The sequence below is a fragment of the Rhinopithecus bieti genome, unplaced genomic scaffold (genome assembly GCF_001698545.2).
Source record: "Rhinopithecus bieti isolate Rb0 unplaced genomic scaffold, ASM169854v2 scaffold_5387, whole genome shotgun sequence".
In the NCBI taxonomy this organism is placed as follows: Eukaryota; Metazoa; Chordata; class Mammalia; order Primates; family Cercopithecidae; genus Rhinopithecus; species Rhinopithecus bieti.
Genome location: NW_016804806.1, coordinates 322,243 through 342,693, shown reverse-complemented (window position 1 = coordinate 342,693; position 20,451 = coordinate 322,243). Strand labels below are relative to the sequence as shown.

The window sequence follows — 20,451 nt, the reverse complement described above, 5'->3', positions numbered from 1 at the left end:
AAAAGCCTTGCTCCTCTTACTGCAGTGGCCAAAGCTAATCACATAATCAATCACGTCTGTGTGGGGAAGACCAATCTTCCTACATACTAATAGAGGAGAATAGATGAGAAAACAAACGACACAAAAAATAGTAATACGCATCACAGTATGTATTTTATAATTCTTCTGTATTATAATTATTTGGACCAAGATATTGTTAAAAGAGTACAGGCAAGATTTTTTTTACCAGAAATCAGTTTTCTCCACTAACTGATTCTCAACATTTTTTCCTTCTAACCACCAAAATTAGGATATCCAACAAATTCCATTGATAACAGTGGCAAACTTCATCTGTACTTCAGGAGGGAGAGTTGGGAGGGAGAATTAGAGAAAGGTACAGTCTTGGTATTTGTGGTTTATTATAGAAAATACTTGCCTCTCAATTGAAAATCAATGGAATTCTATGAAAATAAGAAAAGAATGTGGAGAGAAAGCAAAGTGAGATTAGTGTAAAAGTGGACTTTTCTAAGCTCCCATGCTCTCATTAGATTAAAGTTATTTAGCAAATGGTCAATAATACCAAGCAACTATTTTTTTTTTAATCTTACTAAATTTTCAACAGATATCTGGCCATATCTACAGTAGAAATTGAGCATTCTTTTGTTCCTCCTTCTTCTCTTCCTCTTTCCTCCTTCCTCCTCCTCCTGCTCTTCTTCTCCTTCTCCTTCTTCTTCATCTTACCAAATTTATTTTACTTAACTGCTGCATCCACTCAGGAACGACATCTTGAAAGATTATACTTGGCAAGTGTTATTATTCTACCAGGAACACCTTAAGTGAAGGTATTCCTATTGTCCAGAGTCAGGTCATAAGTCAAAGACCTACAGACTTTAATTGCTTTTCCTCTCTCTTAAAGCAATTAATGTTTTAAATTATTAAAGCCATATAATTAAACTCTATCCCTCTCTAATTTAATATTTGAAAGAGTTTCTGTTTTTTACTATCCTCATATTTCCAACTGGACTCCTTCAAACTCAAAATTCACAAACTTTAATTTTCCTAAGATATTATAAAAATAATACCTCTCTTTTCTATGCACTGTTCCTTACCTCATTCAGCTAAACACTGACAAAAACAAATATAATTAATACCTTTAATGTAACAAGTTCCCTATCCACATAGTTTAGATAAAGGATTTGAGTTCCACATTCACGTATACTTGAAACTGTAATTTAGAGAGGTTTTTACATTCATGTATATAATTGCAAAGATCCATTAGCCTCCCACACATTTTTCTTACAAATGTCACATCACAATGGAAAGCAATGATCTCCCTCATAGAGTTGCTGCTTGTTGCTTATGAAAATAGAATTAAAAAAAAAAAAAAGAAGAAGCAGCAGCAGCAAATAACTTCAACCACTGTATTTTTTCCTCCTTTCAAATAATACTATATGTGGCATGACAAAAGAAAAGTAAGCCACCTTTCGGGAGGTGATAAGAGTTTGGATTTTCCCCCAAGACCTGGTAGTTGATCAGTCACAGCCTATTGAATTTCCATTGTTCATTGATTGTGCCATTTGGCAGGCAATCCATCCTTGCTTATGTAATTGCAGCATTCCTGTAGTTCACTCTGTTCTGTCCTGAAGGTTCAGCAGCATGACAAGCTGAGAAAATTAGATACGGGACAGTACCAAGCTACTGACCTTCAGAATATAAAATAAGGCCCATCTTTTAAAACTGGTCTTTCCTGATGAGGTTATTTTGAGAGGCCTTATTTCTAACAGGCAATTTTTCATGCCAACCAGATACCTTCTTAAAATATTTTTATATCTATAAAATAATGATGATTTTAAATTTTAAATATACCTGTACTGTGTACAACGCTATGAATAAATTCATTTAATTTAGAGTTTGTCAAAAGGAGGAAAATTCTTCCTCTTTATATAACACTTTTGCCTTCAAACCAGCATTAAATGTAACTTTAAAAATATCTGACAAATACTGAATTTCCCAAACAATTTAATGTAGCTGAGCATTTGTTTGCCAAATAGCCGAAGTTCAATAGGGGGATTAAATTGCTTTCTGGATACATGAAATCCCCATTATATTTTCATTTATTTTCCTTTGAAGCAATCTCAAACTCACAGAAAATTTGCAGTTACAACATGAAGTACTTTTTTTTCCCCTTTGAAACCTTTACTGACATGATACACAAGAACCCCAGAATAATTTCATATGTAATTGTTACAAATAAGGACATTCTTCTAGAGAACCATACTATAACCATCAACTTCAGGAAACTAGTATTGACACATTACCACCATCCAATCCTGAAATCCCATTCTGGCTTCTTACTTGTCCCAAAAAATATCAATTATAGTGAAAATATTCAGAAACTACCTCTTGCATTTAATTCACATCTCTTTGGTCTCCTTCAATGTAGTAGCCAAAAATCTATTTCAGGTTTACCAAGACTTGGCAATCTGACTTCTGGAACAGTTGCCTCGATATTTGGAGGAAAAGATTCTGAGCTTAGCCACTGGAGCTATTATTGCTAGCCACTACTAACTAGCTGTGTGGCCTTGAGCTTCAGTTCCCTCATATGTAGAAAGGGCATGATAATACTAACTTCGCAGCATCTGGGGAAGGAATAAACGGAAATACATGACTCTATTGTATAGCTGATAGTTCAGAGAAAGGACTCAACAAATACTAATTATCTTTTCCCTTTTCAACTGCTTCCTTATCCTCCCTGTCAGACTCACAAACAAATGTAGAGATATTTAGCTCACTAGAATAACTCTAGTGTTTAAAAAGAACAAACAGATCTACTGAGTACTTTTTATACCAATTTTGAGAATTTTGCAACCTGTTTCTTTCTTTCAGTAGCTCCTAGTAGCAAAAGCAAAAAAATAACATAAGAAACCACACAAAGTTCAACTTGCAAAAACAAGGAGTCCTGTTGAGCAGTAGGCTTCAAAACAAGCAAAATTCTTTTCATTCCTATTTCATAATTTCTTCACTTCAGAATTTAAGCATAGATTTCTTCTTAAAGGGAGAAGAGGAAATAAGGAATGACGAAGTAACTGTCTTTTACTTGACCCAGATACCACCATACCGCCATTTATTATCCTGTTTCATCTTCCTGTCACTGTCGAATATCCTCATGGAATGTTTTTGCCTATACCAGTTCACTTTGTAATGCGCTATTCTGGCTTTGGTCCTCATCTTAACATTGATATTATATTATTGAAAGTCATCAAGGATCTCTGAGTCACAGCAGATTTTCTTTTTCAATTCTCAATAGCCTCAAAGCATCTCTAGAGTCCTTGACCACTATTTTTATTTTTTTTCTCCTTTACAATGCATGACACTAAAATATCTTGCTCTTTCTTTTCCTCTTTCTTTGAATGTCTCACCCATTTCCATAGTTTTTTTTTTCTCCCACTTTTTCCCAAAGTTCAGTCCTTTTTCTCTTCTCTTCCCTTTCTTTCTCTCTTTCTCTTCAACTTTCATAAGCTTCTACCTCTCAGCTCTTTAAGATTTATACTAAAATCTATAATTCTACATCAAGCTCTCTCCCAGTTTTCAGCCTTGTAGTTTTAATTGTCCCATCAATTCCTCATCTGGACATTTAAGTCAGATTCTTACAGTTATCATGTCTTTACTTCCCTGCATCCCGCTGCCAAAAAGTCACTGTGTGTAATTTAATTTTTATTCCTGACGTTCCTCTCTTTCTTTACCTCCTGCTATTATCTTAGTTCATTAGTCACACTATTTTATGTTCTTGTTACTCTGTGTTTCCCAATATCCCTCATTTCCCAAACTACCAAGAAATATTGAAATCTGAAGTCAAACTTGGCTTCTGATAATACTTTCATCCTATCACCTTCTTAACAAAATGTTTCCATGGATCATTACTTCCTTACTAGGTACTGCAAACAAAAATGCTCACAATGGAAAACTTAATGGCTGGGACACGCAAAGTGTAATGAAATAGGGGTGAGGACAGTGAATAACAAACAAGCACATGTACCATTTAAAGGGTCAGCAGCTGCTCAGTTCCAGCAAAGAGTTGCTGTGCAGGAATCCTGACCCATTGCTGACAGATATTCTGGTTTTTGGTTGTTGTTGTTGTTGTTGTTGTTTGTTTATTTTTTTGAGACAGAGTCTCACATTGTCACCAGGCTGGAGTGCAGTGGCACAGTCTCAGCTCTGACTCCTCGTATCAAGCAATTCTCCTGCCTCAGCCTTCCAGGTAGCTAGGATTACCGGCATGCACCACCACACCCAGCTAATTTTTGTATTTTTAGTAGAGACGGGGTTTCACCATGTTGGCCAGGATGGTCTGGATCTCCTGACTTCGTTATCTGCCTGTCTCAGCCTCCCAAAGTTCTGGGATTACAGGCGTGAGCCACCGTGCCCGACCCATTTTTTCTTCTTTAAAGAGAAGACCAAGGGCCAGACATGGTGGCTCATGCTTGTAATCCCAGCACTTTGGCAGGCCGAGGTGGGCGGATCACAAGGTCAGAAGTTCGAGACTAGTCTGGCCAACATGGTGAAACCCCATGTCTACCAAAAAAAAAAAAATACAAAAATCAGTTGGGTGTGGTGGCACACATCTGTAATCCCAGTTACTTGGGAGGCTGAGGCAGAAGAAACGGTTGAACCAGAGAGATGGAGGTTGCAGTGAGTGGAGATCACGCCATTGCACTCCAGCCTGGGTGACAGAGTGAGACTCCGTCTCAAAAAAATAAAAAATAAAATGCCAAAAGCGATTTTTTTTACAAGAAATTTAGATTTTAGACAAAATATTCCAATTTTTAAATGCTAACGCATTAAACAAACAAAACTTCTAGGTCAAACAAAGCCTATCTGCGGGCTTTAAGGCATGTTGTGACCTGCAGCCTAAGAAGTAAATGCAAATGCCTTAGCTTGGTACTCCAAGCCTTCTAAAAGCAGGCCAAAACTATTTTCTGAAAGTAAGTCCCAGCAACTCAGACAAGCCACTAAAAGCCAACTGGTTTACTATAACTATCCTCTAGGGACCCTTGGCTTTTCTTACCTCGATGTTTTTGTCATCTTGTTCTCTGCACATAAATGACTTTTCTCCTAAGTCCTACTTTAAGATTCATTCTAAATGCTACCAGTTCCCCTCAAAACTTATTGGACCACATTAGCTCATGGGAATATTTCTTTCATATTCCAAAGATAATCATATTTAGTTTTACGTGGCAGGGAAAGTCCTAGGCATTTTACAAGCTTCCTTCACCCAATTTAATCCTTAGAAATAGATACTGTCATGATTCTAATTTTGCAAATAAAGGTATTGAAGCTTTCTCAGCTTAAGCGGCAAAGCTACAGTTGAACTCAAGCCTGTATTGACCCAGTGAAGAAGGAAGAATAGGAAATTTACATTTTGGTCATGTATTATGTGACAGGTGTTATGTGCCAGGAAAAAATTTAAAAATCCTTAACATAACTCAAAAGACCATTCACAATATGGCTCTTTCCTTCCATCTCAAGATAATTTTCTGTCATTTCTTAAGCCCCAACCACGTAAACCTTTTTAAGTTTCTGGAACTTACTAAACATGTCTACCTCATGGCCTTTGCATATGCTATTTTCTTTCCCTGGAATGTTCCTCCCCACTTCTCATGTGTCTAACTCCTACTCATTTTGATCTCAATTTAAACATAATTTCCTCTAGCCCCCCCCATCTCATGATCCTTCTAAAGAAGACAATATCATATCCCTTAAGAAAGATTGTATTACCTAGCATCAACTGCAACTCTAAATTGTGTTCATCATGTTGAAAACCAGATACGCATGTTCTCACTTATAAGTGGGAGCTAAACACTGGAGACATACAGATATAAAGATGGGAACAATAGACACTGGGGATTCCAAAAGGCGGGGAGGGAGAGATGAGGTCAGGGTCGAAAACCTACCAGGTACCGTGTTCACTATCTGGGTGATGAGTTCAATGGAAGCCCAAACCTTAACATCACACAACATGTCCATATAACAAACCTGCACATGTACCCCTGCATCTAAAATTTAAAATTAATTTCTTTGGTAATAATTTAACGCATGTCTTTCATGCTGCTGTGTGGTGAGTTGCTTCACTATCTCTTTCATCATTTTCTCTGTACTATACATGCAGTGGGTGAATGATTAATGTCCTTTAATTCTTATAAGCCATTTTAAGACTTGGCAGGATTAAACAACCTTAATCTAAGCTAGTAAGGAATTGAGATCCTGCATGTTGAGAAACCCACACTATTTCGACTACAGAAATGTTAGCCAAGCTTAAGTTATTTTCTAATAATCTGCATTTAGTTAGTCTTTTCCTTTTTGGTTTATAGTCACTGTTAATACATACTGATTTCTAAACAAATGGTATATGAGAATCCTATCACTGAATGTTGTTTAAATAAAAGTAAACTAAAATTGGATTGTAATGCTTCCATAGAAAGAGATAAATTGATGGCCCAGAGAGTCAACCACAATACATAATAGAAAAGTGAATTGACTAATCCTTCAGAGAGTGGCAGCTGGATTTCAATTTCAGGATAGGCAGCAGGATGTCTATCAGGAGAAAATAACCAGAAACATCCACTTTGTTGTTCCAGGATTAAAGAAATTACTACAATTGCAGTTCTCCACTGAAGTCGCTCTAATAGAGACTTTATTACCCAAAGAGCCAGGTTTTAACAATATGGAGTAACCACCAAACTGTGAGGAGAAGCAATTATGTATAAATCCCTAAAGCACCTACTCATAATTTGGATTTGTTTTTTGATGGTCTCAGAAATTACAGGACTGGAAATGCATTAAATAGAGTCATTCACTACAATGGAAGTTCCCTTCCATATATCACCCTTAAAGATTTCTACTCCCTGTCTATATTACTGCATGCATAAAATATTGCATAGCTTATGTCACTGCAAAAACTAATATTCAGTACTATTTATGTGTTGAGACTTTTGATAAGCCTGAGGGTTCTGAGGGGAGTTTACTTTTATGAACAACAAACAGACAAGCTTATAATGAAGAATCTCTCTTGCCTCTGGGAAGCCAAAGGGCATCAGAGACTGTGACTACACGTATGCCAGCTCCACAGAGGACAGAACAATTAGCTATAGCAATCTCGCCTTGTTTTGCTTAAGCACTTGGCTGTCAATATCTCCCTTCTCCAGATCTCAGCTTCAAAGAAAGTAAGTAAAGCTCCTTCACGCCAAATTGTGCCTAAACCCACTTATCACCTCCCAAAGAGGTGTTTTGTTTTATAGCAACAAAAATCATCAGAGCTATGTATCCAGTTAGTTGACTCTCACTTTAAAAATTTATATGCTAACTCTGCCTTAGATCTTGGGGATATAAAGCCAAACAAAATAAAACAAAAGTAAATTCAGTCTGCCCTTCCTTGAGTTCGGCTTTGTGGAAAATTGCTAATCAATCAAGACTATCTTCACTTAGATATCCAATGCAGTCATAGATTTAAATTGAAACTACTGACTAACTGAAATTTAAGATTGGTCTCCTACGTCTACTTCCCTCCCAACCCTGCTTGCCCAATCAGAATTCTTGTAAGATTGAATCGCACTGCTGAAATAAATAGAGTCAAAGTTTTATCACTTCTTCACTTTGATTTTCTAGGCATGAGTTCAAGACTGAAAAGATAAAGAATTTGGATACAGTGTTATCAAATGTTGATCTATAAAAATATAGTGACCCTTTCACAAAATTTCTCATTAAAGACCTCTTATACATACAAATTTTAGAAAATGTAGACAAGCAACTAGATATTACAAAAAGAAAGCAAGTTATTGGAAAGGAAATCTCCTAATCTTAAGCTCTACTTGCTGGGTACATTGACACTCACTCCCAAGGCTCTCTCCTGGGCCTTTGCTGATCCCCGATTGCACTCTCAGATCACTCCAATCTGTCCTTTCTCCTCCATTCCCATTGCCACTGTCTTAGGTCTGGCCCTCACTGTGTTTCATTTAGAATATACCTGTGTTTTCTTAACTGAATGCTATGCACATTTGTTTTATAATGGAGATGGCCACATAAAATCATTTATAACACCATGTTTTATGACAGATATTTGTACACAAAACTTTGAGAAACAGTGATGCAATAATCTCTGTGTTTTCATCTGGGGAACACTAGGAGAGTTTCCTGCTCCTAAGATAATTATGGTCCGAGAATACAAAGAGAGTTATTCTTCCTCTAACATTTATAGGGCCTAGTGTATAAAGACATAGTCTTCATCCCTTACTAAGTTAAGCCTCCACTTATTTCCATATTTGCATTTCGGCAAAGTGAAACAGAGATTAAGTCACTTCACTGTGAACACACAGTCAGTAACTGTGAGAAGTCGAACTCAAATCCAGGTAGTCTGGCCTGAGAGTCCATGCTTTTAATCTTTACGACTTCTAGAAATCAAGGACTAAGTTTTACTCATTGTTGAACACCCAGTGCCTTGTTCACTGTCTGGTACAGAAAAGAGGACCAATCAAATACTATTGAAAAAAATAATTGATAGGAATGGGCAAGGTGCTTGGATTCTAAAGGAGACACCATGTCATCCCCACACACTTATGAGAGGACTGGGCATGGTGGAGACACAGAACAGGCTCTTGCTAATTCCATTCCATTAGAGTTTTTGCTCTAACCATAGAGCCATTCGTCCACTGCAGACCTGACCGTGTCATTCCCCTCACCTCATTGCTGAGCAGTGTTTTTGAAACTTTTACAGGAGACATACTCTCTAATGGCTGGCAGATGAGAGCAATCACACCCCCAGCGGGCAGGCACATAGGGAGCCACCCTCTGAGATAATCACTGACTGTGCCTCACCCTCAGTATCTGAGCAAGCTTGATATTTATTCTACAATGTGTCTCTGTTTGTTGTAACACAAAAAATAATGCTTGGCCGGGCGCGGTGGCTCAAGCCTGTAATCCCAGCACTGGGAGACCGAGGGCGGGCGGATTCACGGAGGTCAGGAGAATCGGAGGACGCATGGCCTGGCTATACCATGGGGTGAAACCGCGTCTCTACTAAAAAATAGCAAAAAATAGCGCCGCGAGATGGCGGGCGCGCGCGCTGTAGTCCAGCTACTCGGGAGGCTGAGCAGGAGAGATCGGCGTGAGAAGGCCGGGAGGCGGGAGCTTGGCGAGTGAGAGCTGAGATCGGCGGCACGTGCAGCGCTCCAGCCGCGGCGCCCAGAGCGGGACTCCCGTCTTAATAATAATAATAATAATAATAATAATAATAATAATAATAATAATGCTTATAACTTCTTATAATTCCAACTCCAGGTAGCAGACTTTACAAAATACCATGACTTCTAACATCACCTGGCCTATATCTATCTGTATTCTTTCTGGGTACTCCATACTACTGCAGCTTCATACACACAACAGGCCTATGGATCTGGTCCAAGCTACTTAGCACAGTACATAAATCCCTTCCCAACCTAGCCCCCAGACACACCACTTCCCCTCCTACTTCTCCAGCAACCACAATCATTTGCAGTCACTGTCTCAGTCACATTTCAAGCTGTTGTTCACCTCTAGAACTTTGATAATTAGGGTCTTTTCAACTTTGAGAAGACATACTCATCCTTCCAAACCCTTCTGGGGTGTGATTTTATTGAAGTCTTTTCTCAACCCTCCCTCCCCACAGTATGAGGATACTTAGTTACAATTCCCTAGTTTATTGCACCACTTGCTTTGTTTACATAGTAGCTCCCCTACTGGACTGTGCCGTCCCTGGAGGCAGGACCTTGTTTTAGTCCTCTTAATATTCCCAGTGGCAAGCAGAGCCTTGCCAGTCAGGTAAATCCCCCGTTTATGGGACACTGGGTTCACAATAGGTAACAGGGTCCCTCAAGAGCAGAAGGCAAGAGAACTGACTATGAAATTGAAATGAAACACGAATTGAGGGGTCTGAACACATCTCCAGTTTCAATTTTCTTTCGTGATAGAATGCCAGATTCCAGGTCCCAGGGAGGTCCTGGCGCCCAAAAAGTTACCAGGGATGGGGGATCGGGTTTGCACAGAAGTCACTCACCAACTGGTAGAGGGCGAGTGTTTGTTCTCCAGCGTTTTAGTCCAGGGCTTGTACCAGCTGATCTGCTCAGCAGCTTTGCCCCAGAACCTCTCGGGGTCGGTCACCGAGGCTGTGAAGTGGGTCTTGTACTCGCTGCCACTGGCAGAGGACAGCGCCCTGCAGCCCCGACCTCCGAGACCGCCCCGCGGGCCTGGGGCCACTAAAGCCCTGAGGGCCGCACCGGCCCCCCGGGCCGGAGAGGACCCGGGCAAGGTCCCTCCGAGCCCCCCGGCGCCGGTGACTTTACGACACTGCAGCCAAGAGGGTTTCATCTCCGCCGGCCACCCGCGGTCCCCGAGTGTGTGACAAATGGGACTCCTGCAACTTCCTGGGGCCTGAGGGAAGCGAATAGGAGGCGGGGGCAAATTCCAAAGTGAGCCCGGAGCCCAGAAGTTTGGAAGCCACACTAGAGTCGCCGGGAAAAACCGACCTGGAGCGACCGGAGAAGCAACAGGCTAAAGTGGGGGCCCCGGGACAGGGGTGTCACAGCACAGTTGCAGCAGGTTAGTTGCGCCGCTGCACGAAATCCAAACCTCTACAAGAACTTCCAACCCCCGGAAAAATCGCGCTCAAACTCCAGAACGTCCTCCCGATTTCAACACACAAGTACTCTTAGGAAGAGGCCAACGGCCCACCTCTTTCAATTTTCAGTCCATCAGGTTGTACATGGCTGGTTTAATCTTTGGGAGGTCGTTGGTGGAGGTGGCATCGCCTCTGACCTGCAAGAAACCAGCAACCCGGTGAGTTGCGGCAAGGGTCCTGATTGTTATTTATTTATTTATTTTTAAAAATCAGCTCAGTCCCTGGTTACTGAAAACACAAGCGGCTCCAGGGCAAAGATTGCTCCGGGATTTCCTCACCGCTGAGAGGGTAGGAGGAGTGAAAGGAGGTTGTGCCAGACAAATTGGGAAGTGCTTCTTGGAGTGATTGACAGGCCACAGGGAAGGTAACCCCACTGGGATGTGGATTCACCTGCTGACCAGGCTCCGCATGGGATCTAGACAGAGAGCAGATAGGACTTGTTGCATTGCCTCCCTTCTAATTTGTCTGCTTGGAGTTTCTGTGGCTTTTCTTCTAACGAGAAAACAAAACAAACAAACAAACAAAAAACAAAATAGGAAGTAAGTAAAGATGAATCAGAAGAGGAAACTAGGAAAATGTAAAAAGAAAGGTGGTATATATTACCATCTAGGTTTAACATTCTTCAAGCTCTGCTATTATTCATGCTTTACCGAGATTCAGATGCAATCTTTTGCCTTAATATTATGCCAAACACATTCTGTCTTGGTGTGACAGTATTTGCAGTTTTAAATGTAAAGATATGTATTTCCAAATCTGAGGTGAGAAATAGTGACATGCCCCTGACCTTGGGAAGGATCATAATTGGAGAAGCTGTAAAAAAAATGATTCTGCAGGAAAAGAATAATGTGGAGATAAATGCTAAACAGAACAGAGGTAAGTCTAATGCAAAACAGAGAATATTTCTTTAAATAACCACCTCCCTTTTCACTGAGAGGCAAGACATTAGACTTTTCCCTGACATCTGCAGTCTACTTTAGTCCTTCCAAAGGTCTCAAATCAAATAATGTCTGATGGCCAAAGACACAGTCACCATTTAAATCCAGAGAAAGTTACAAAGCCATTTAACCTCTTGGTCCTCTCCAGAATGAGAGATTTAGTTGTTGCACCTAGTATGTGTTCATATTGTGCTGGGCACTTCAAACAAATGTTAGCTCCTGTAATTCTCATAAGAGTACCAAGAAGTCGGAACCATAATCACCTGTTTACAAATGGAGCTAGTATAGAGATAGATCGACTTGCCCAAGGCCACGCAGCTAGCAAGTGAAACAGTCAGGATTCAAACTTTATGGATGCCCGGTACTTCAAAGCCCAAATGTTTTGAATTACAGATGTGCCGTGATACAATTTACTGACACCTCAAGGTGTAGGGCTATGGGAAGACCCACTCTAGTCCTGTCACTCACTCCAGCATACTGTGCAAATATGATCATTTTATCTCTGTGCCATGACTTGAACAAGGAAGGGAATCTGACTCCAAAGTCCACGATTTGAATTCCAGTCTGAGTATCTTCTACTTTTTAAAACAGATCTTAGAATTCCAATAAAATATGACAAATTGAATAGCCACGTTCATTCTTCTCCTTAAAGAAACTCCACTGAAAGAGAATCAAAGAGGGTGGTGGTCATGGTAAAAAAAACCCTACAAGGATAAAGAGAACAGGAGAAGAGAAGAAACCAAATGAAAGAACAGAAAGAAGATGAATCTGTGGAATATGACTTAAAAGTGGGAAGAGGAGCTTGTGGAGGAGAAAATGGATTTTCCTAAGGAGAATCCATTTTCTCCTTAGGAGCCTGGAATGTCTCAAGTTTTGGAGGTGCTGGGTTTCTCTGAAGGTTCAGAAGGAAGTATGAAGTTTAGAGCTTAAAAACAGAGAACTGATTACAAGATCGTATGAGGCAGTTAGACCCCGTATCTCCAGATTAAACCACTTTTTCTGGACCCATCAGTGTATCATTTTTTCTTTTGAAAGTAATTGTGTACAATAGATTGTTACTGTAAGCTCCATTTCAGGCTGAAGGGAGAGCATAAGTGTTGACACAATCCAGCAAAAGCAGCGGGTCTGGTTTGGAGAGCATTCAGTGTATAGGTAGAGCAAGCAAGGCTAGTAGAACTAGAAGATTGTATTGGAACCAGCCAGAGAGCTGAGTGTAAATAGTGTCAAATGCAAGTCAGTACGTAAGGATAAACTATTAGCCTTTAAATTAAGACACCAAGAGCCTGTTGATTCATTAAGCACATGAAAAGCTTAAAATCATGAGCCATGAAGCCTCAGGTTGAATCTTATTACAGTACTGCCACTTATTAGGTGTGAAAATTTGGAAAGTTAATTAAGTTTTCTGAACTGCAGTTTCTGCATCTGTAACCTGAAGCTGATAATCTTACTTCACAGGACTGTTGCAAGGTTCAAATATGTGTAAACTGCTTAGCATTGGGTCAGTAGCAAGCCAAGCTAATTTAGGACAGCAGCCAAGCCTGTGAACAACCAACTAATCTAAAAATTCAAGCCTGAAAATTAACGTACCTAAAATGAAACAATCAGAACATTTGAAAAGAAATAATTTTAATTTAAGCATGCATATAAATTCTGTATTATTTCAAAAAATAAAATTATATTTTTAATCACAATCTTTTCAATGGTTAAGTATGCTAAAACTCCAGCTTATTAATTCATAGTATTTATTTCATTGTATGTAATAATGGTATAATAAATATGCTATTCAGGATGACATTTTAAAACATCGTAAGCAGATTTATTGACAAAATTATTTTAGAGAAGCATTCTAGCAAATGGAAAAAGCAAAATAATGGAGAGAGTGCAGAGTAAGAAGATCAGAGAGAATAAAAGGTGTGGAAATTTGCTCAAGAAAGAATGAAGAGAGGGGAGAAAACTGAGGTCAGAATACTTAATGCCTGCCAAGGCAGGTGGATCGCCTGAGGTCCAGAGTTCAACACCAGCCTGGCCAACATGGTGAAACCTCATCTCTACTAAAAATACAAAACTTAGCTGGGTGTGGTGGCACAGTCCTGTAATCCCAGCTACTCAGGAGGCTGAAGCAGAAGAATCGCTCAAAGCCGGGAGCCGGAGGTTGCAATGAGCGGAGATCATGCCACTGCACTCCAGCCTGGGCCACAGAGTGAGACTCCGTCTCAAAAAAAAAAAAAAAAAAAAAGGAATACTAATGCCTAAGGAAAAAATGCTGAACTACTAAAGAAGAACAGAGTGGAATTATTATAATTAAAAGAGATAAGGATCCTATAAACCAATTTTTCCCACTTTACAATCTTTACCAGGTTTGATCATCACTAGCAGAGGTTAACCTTTTTACCAGAGAGAGAGAGAAAGAGAAAGTAGTTAAATTGTACACAATTTTAAAATAATGCATTCTCCTGGCCACGAAATTTGTATTTTCACCTAAATATTTTAAGAGCCAAATGTCTAACTACAAGTATTAGAGCTACTAAAATGTTGGATTGTGGCCAGGTGTGGTGGCTCACGCCTGTAATCCCAGCACTTTGGGAGGCCAAGGCGGGTAGATTACAAGGTCGGGAGTTCAAAACCAGCCTGGCCAATATGGTGAAACTCTGTGTCTACTAAAAATACAAAAATCAGCCAGGCGTAGTGCTGCGCCCCTGTAGTCCCAGCTACTCAGGAGGCTGAGGGAGAAGAATCGCTTGAACCTGGGAAACGGAGGTTGCAGTGAGCCGAGATCTTGCCACTGCACTCCAGCCTGAGCAACAGAGCGAGACTCCATTGCAAAAAATGAAAAAAATGTTCGCTTGTAACTTCCATGCTTCTGGTTTCTCGAATATTTTGAAAACTTAGTAAGTATATGTGGAGGGGTTTGCATAAAGTACTTCATCTCTGCATCAGGGCTGAGCTGAATTTTGCCCCTGAAGAAACACTGCAAGTTTATTATGATTTAGCAAAGGGTTTCTGAAAAATATACTGATTTTCAGGGCTTAAAAAATAGTTTTTAAATGTCTAAAATGAAATCGTACATAGTAATAAAATTGTAAACTCCTATTTTGAAACTTTCTTTTATTCCCAAATGGTAACTGCAGTTGAAGAAGAAGAAGAAGAAAGAAGAAGAAGAAGAAGAAGAAGAAGAAGAAGAAGAAGAAGAAGAGGAAGAGGAAGAGGAAGAGGAAGAGGAAGAAGAAGAAGAGGAGGAGGAGGAGGAGGAGGAAGAAAGATGAAAGAATAGTTTTAAAACACGTAACATTCCAATAGATGGGAAGGCATTCTACAACTCCAGTTCATTCTAGCAGCCAAATATCCTCCACTAATCTTATTTTTATTTCTGAAAAAACAAAACAACTGAAAGTTATTTCTAATTTAAAAACATATTAGCCAGGCACAGTGACTCATGCCTGTAATCGCAGCATTTTGGGAGGCCAAGGCAGGCAGATCACCTGAGGTCAGGAGTTCAAGGCCAGCCTGTCCAACATGGAGAAACCCCGTCTTCACTAAAAATACACAATTAGCCGGGTGTGGTGGTGGGAGCCTGTAATCCCAGCTACTCGGGAGGCTGAGGCAGGAAAATTGCTCGAACCAGGGAGGTGGACGTTGCGGTGAGCCGAGATCACACCACTGCACTCCAGCCTGGGCAACAAGAGCAAAACTCCATCTCAAAAAGAAAAAAAAGAAGAAGAAGAAAAAACATATCTAGTTACTTCTGGTTGAGAAAAACCTGAAGGGAACAAGGTAAGCAAATATTTTCAATAAAAATTACTAATATTTTAATCAAATCACCCAAATCCTTAAAAGGTGATTTTAACTCTTCTGCAGAGAAAATTCTAAAAGAATTATCCTGTTTCTGTGTCTGTTTCATATTCCTAACTAATACCACTGTGGGGTACTCAAATACTGGCACTATTACTTTAAATATATAAGAAATTATCTCATTATCATGGTAACAGATTATGACAAGAAAAAGAAATACCCTTTGTTATAGTATTTTTCATAAAGTGTAGTTGATTGCCTAACAATTTAGGTTGCCAATTTATATGTGTGTGTGTGTGTGTGTGTCTGTGTGTGTGTGTGTGTGTGTGTATGTGTTTAGGGTAGGATGGGAAGGTATGAAATTAAACTAGAAAATTAAACTTAAGGCCAGTTTACCACAAGAACTGCTCTTATGTAACAAGGAAGTGGCAATCATTTTTAGATCTCAAATACAATACAAAGATTTCAACTGAAGTACTGTTTCAAACTGAAAGAAATAGGAGAAAGAAATGACTTAATTTTGGTAGATCATGAAACCAGACGTTTCACTTATTTATTGGATATACTATGGAAAAGAAAACTAAAAGATATGACTATGTGCTGAATATTGGGATGATTTTAATGCAACCTGGCCAAAATTTAGCTATGCAATATCTCTCTGGTCCTATTTTCCACACCTCCAAACCTACTATTATACTATACTCTTGGTAACTAGAGAATGGCATGATGAAAACAATTAAAAAGTACAGTGAGCTATTTGGACACCTTTCTCCAACCTTTATGTTGAAGGATGGTCTGCTTAGATGACTCTTCTGGTGGTTTTATATTTTGGTTGTTGATAAAATTCCCTGCCTTTTCTGAGAATTGAGCAACCAAATATTTACAACTTACTTAGGATATATGCTTTAAGAAGAGAAATTTGTAAATTGTATCAAGAGGTTTAGAGTATGTTCAGAATTGCCAGTGAAGACATAAATTTCAATTGACATCTCTTTATTCGTTTGCACTTGCCTTTTTTTTTTTTTTTTTTTTTTTTTTTGACGGAGTCTGACTCTGTCACCCAGGCTGGAGTACAGTGGCACGATCTCAGCTCACTGCAACCTCTGCCTCCCAGGTTCAAGCGATTCTCCCACCTCAATCTCCCGAGTATCTGGGATTACAGGTACGCACTACCACACCTGGCTAATTTTTGTATTTTTAGTAGAGACGAGGTTTTACCATGTTGGCCAGGCTGATCTTGAACTCCAGACCTCAGGTGATCTGCCCGCCTCAGCCTCCCAAAATGCTGGGATTACAGGCATGAGCCACTGCACCCAGCCCACTTGCATTTTTAAAACTTCAGATACTACTACACTGTGGTGTGAATATAAGTTTCTTTCTTTACATGTATGTGCTTATAACTCTATGCAGATATACAGTTTGTCTATAGTATTATACTGTTTATTCCCGTTGGAACTGTTATCAGCCATTATAAACCAACTCTTTACATCAGAAAGAGCAAGAAAAGCGTTATTTGTTTTGTAATTTTATTTTTTGTCATTTCTTGGTATTGTTATTTTATAACTATGAATTTCAAGTGATATTAATGGGCTCTGCCAGGCTATTTCTGAGCCAGTCTCATTTGTGCTTTTTTTATTTCTTTTTTAACATCTCTCAAGTCCATTCTGACCAATTCTCCAGTGAGCTTATGTGATGGCCTTTTCCATATGTCATTTTTTTTTATTTTTGTGTTACTTTTTTAATGTATATTTTTGTGAATGCAGGAAATATATTCCACAGAAATGTACTATGTCATTTCCAAAGGGGTCTTTTAGGCTAAAGCTGAAAAACCAATATTCAAATACATGAAGTATACAATACAATGTGAAAAGCCAAATGAGATGAAAACAGATGTATTTTTTCCCTCCATATTCCCAGTATCAACTCTTATTATTATATTAGAACTCCGTACAAAAGAATGAAACCCACACATACTGAAACCCATGTGTGAGGTCACAAATGGATATTAACCAATATTTTCTCCAAATTTACTTACAATTATAGATTTCCAGACTTGTTCTTCCTAACAGAAAAGTCAGATCCTCATGACCTCAATTTTCACTACATTTTAGGTCTTTGCTCATATGTCACTTTGTCTCTGAGACATTCCTGGATTCCTCTATTTAAAACTGCACCCACTGTACATCATGACTCAATTACCCTGTGCCCAGTTTCTCACTCTCTCTTTTCTGCATTACTTTTCACTATTGTATATGCTATTTATTTACTAACTTGCTTGTTAGTTGACTCCCCCTTGTAAGTTATAATTAGTACTATAATTCATTTGTTCAAAATTCAAGGTGCATTAGGACTTTTATTTTATTTTTATAGATTTAGGGGGTACAAGTGTCATTTTGTTACATGGATAGATTGCCTAATGGCAAAGTCTGTGCTTTCAGTGTAACCATCACCCAAATAGTGTATATTATACCCGTTGAGTAATTTCTCACCTTCCTGCCACCACCAACTCCCTCTCACCCTTCCAAGTCTCCAGTGTCTATTACTCTACTCTGTGCGTCAGTATACACATTACTTAGTGAGAAAATGTGGTATTTGACTTTCTGTTTCCGAGTTGTTTCACTTAAGATAATGTTTCCAGTTCCATCCATGTTACACAAAAGACATAACTTCCTTCTTTTTCATGGCTGAGTAGTATTCCATTATATATATATATACACACACACACACACATATAGTCACACTTTCTTTGTCCAGTCATCCACTCATGGACATTCTGCTTGATTCCATATCTTTGCTATTGTGAATAGTGTTGTAATAAACACATGGATGTGGGTATCTTTTTGATACAGTGATTTTTTTCCTTTGGGAATATAGGCAGTAGTGTGATTGCTGGATCAAATGGTAGTTCTATTTGTAGTTCTTTGAGAAATCACCATACTGTGTTCCAGATAGATTGTACTATTTACATTACCACCAATAGTGTATAAATGTTCCCTTTTCTCCACATCCTTGTCAACATCTGTCATTTTTTTTTCCTTTTTAATAATAGTCATTCTGACTAGTGTAAGATGGCATCTCATTGTAGTTTTAATTGGCATTTCTCTGATGATTAGTGATGTTGAGCACTTTTTTTCATATGCTGGTTGGTCATTTGTATCTCCTCTTTCACACAACATATGTTCATTTCTTTTGCCCACTCTTTAATGGGGCTATTTATATCTTGTTTTTTTTTTTTTTTTTTTGTTTTGTTGAGTTGTTTGATTTCCTTATAGATTCTGGTTATTAGTCCTTTTTCAGTTGCATAGTTTGAAAATATTTTCTCCCATTCAACAGGTTGTCTATTTGCTCTGTTGATTCTTTATTTTAATGTGCAGAAACTTTTTAGTTTAATTAAGTCCCATTTGTCTATTTTTGTTTTTGTTGCATTTGCTTTTGGGTCTTGGTCATGAATTCTTTGCTTAGGCCAATGTCCAGAAAATTTTCCTGGGAATTCTTCTCGTATTTTATAGTTATAATTTCAGGTCTTACATTTAAGTTTTAGTTTATCTTGAGTTAATTTTGTATATGGTGAGAGAAAGAGATCAAGTTTCATTCTTCCCCATATGGCTTTCCAATTTTTCTAGCACCATTTATTCAATAGAGTAATCTTTTCCTAGTGTGTGTTTTGTCAAGTTCGTCAAAGATCAGTTGGATGTAGGTATGTGGCTTTATTTATAGGTTCTCTATTCATTCTACTGATGTATGTGTCTCATTTTATACCAGTATCATGATGTTTTGCTTACTACACCATTGTAGTATAATTTGAAGTCAGTAATGTGATGCCTTCAGCTTTGTTCTTTTTGCTTAGGAATGCTTTGGCTATTTGGACTCCTTTCTGGTTCCGTATGAATTTCAGGATTTTTTTAATTTTTGTGAAAAATGACATTAATAGTTTGATAGGATTTTCATTGAATTTGTAGATTGCTTTGGTTAATATAGTCATTTTAACAATATTGATTCTTCCTATCCATGAATATGGGATGGTTTTCCATTCACGTCATCTACAGTTTCTTTCATTAGTGTTTTGTAGTTTTGCTTGTGGAGATCTTTCATCTCCTGATTAAATATATTGCAAGGTATTATATTCTTCCTGTATTTTAGTTTCTGTCCCACTATTTTAAATAGTCAGCATTAATTTTTACAATTCTCTATATTTAATTTTCGTTCATCATTTCCAATACAGGAGGAATAATTGTTTAAAGACTTTTAGAGTGTTCCGATCAAATGTGTTGTATGTATTTTTGCTAATTTGACTCCACAAAGTGCATTAAAATCTTTCTCTTTGTGTGTAAGCATTGGGTGTGTACATAAAGATGATAAAACTTTTTTAATAAATGAAAGAATGTCCACTTTGTACAACTATATTTGTGAAAGACAAAATTTTTCAAGATCTCAGCTCTTCGGGTGACTGCATATGTGGTGGTGATTCATAACAGTTTTTATCGATCTTGCCAAAAGACTTATGTTGTCTGTTGTAGTATTTCAAACACCAAAGTTATAAACTTGGGTGCACACAATTACCAACCATATTGTCATGCATTTATACACTTTGCTTTTTAACTGATTTCCTTATGAATACAGTTCATCTCCTTATAACTGTTGTACCTGTGCAACTGTTGTTAGTACATCTTAGTGTTTATGCTTGCAAAAATATGTGTTATTATGTTGTATTGCTTCAAGTAGCTTATAACGAGCTCTGTAGGTTTAAACGCATTTCTTAAATGAATATTTCTTTAAAATAAAACAAATATCTTTAAAACATTTTAAAATTTTTTTGCAGAATCTATTTTCAGGATTTAACATTTGTAATGATAAAGTTCCAGATTATATATTTCAGAATTTTGATTGGCTCATATCCGTAAACTACAAAAACTAAAACTTATTATCCTATAAAAGAGTTAATGCAATATTCAAATTGATTAACCTAAGGAATAGGTTATTAACTGATTCATGTATGCTATCTGGAAATAATTCAATAGTCCTATTATGCTTGAAGTTTTGCTC

The 20,451-nt window shown here is 38.2% G+C and overlaps 1 protein-coding gene across 1 annotated transcript in view; it reads right to left on the bottom strand.

The window, feature by feature from the left end:
* Positions 1 to 10,827, bottom strand: part of ACSS3 (acyl-CoA synthetase short chain family member 3) — a 184,372-nt gene extending 173,545 nt beyond the window's left edge. Inside the window, 1 exon segment of the mRNA XM_017870447.1 lies at positions 10,064 to 10,827. Coding sequence (XP_017725936.1) covers positions 10,064 to 10,374 — 311 coding nt within the window. The 5' untranslated portion in view covers positions 10,375 to 10,827.
* Between the last annotated feature and the right edge of the window lie 9,624 nt (positions 10,828 to 20,451).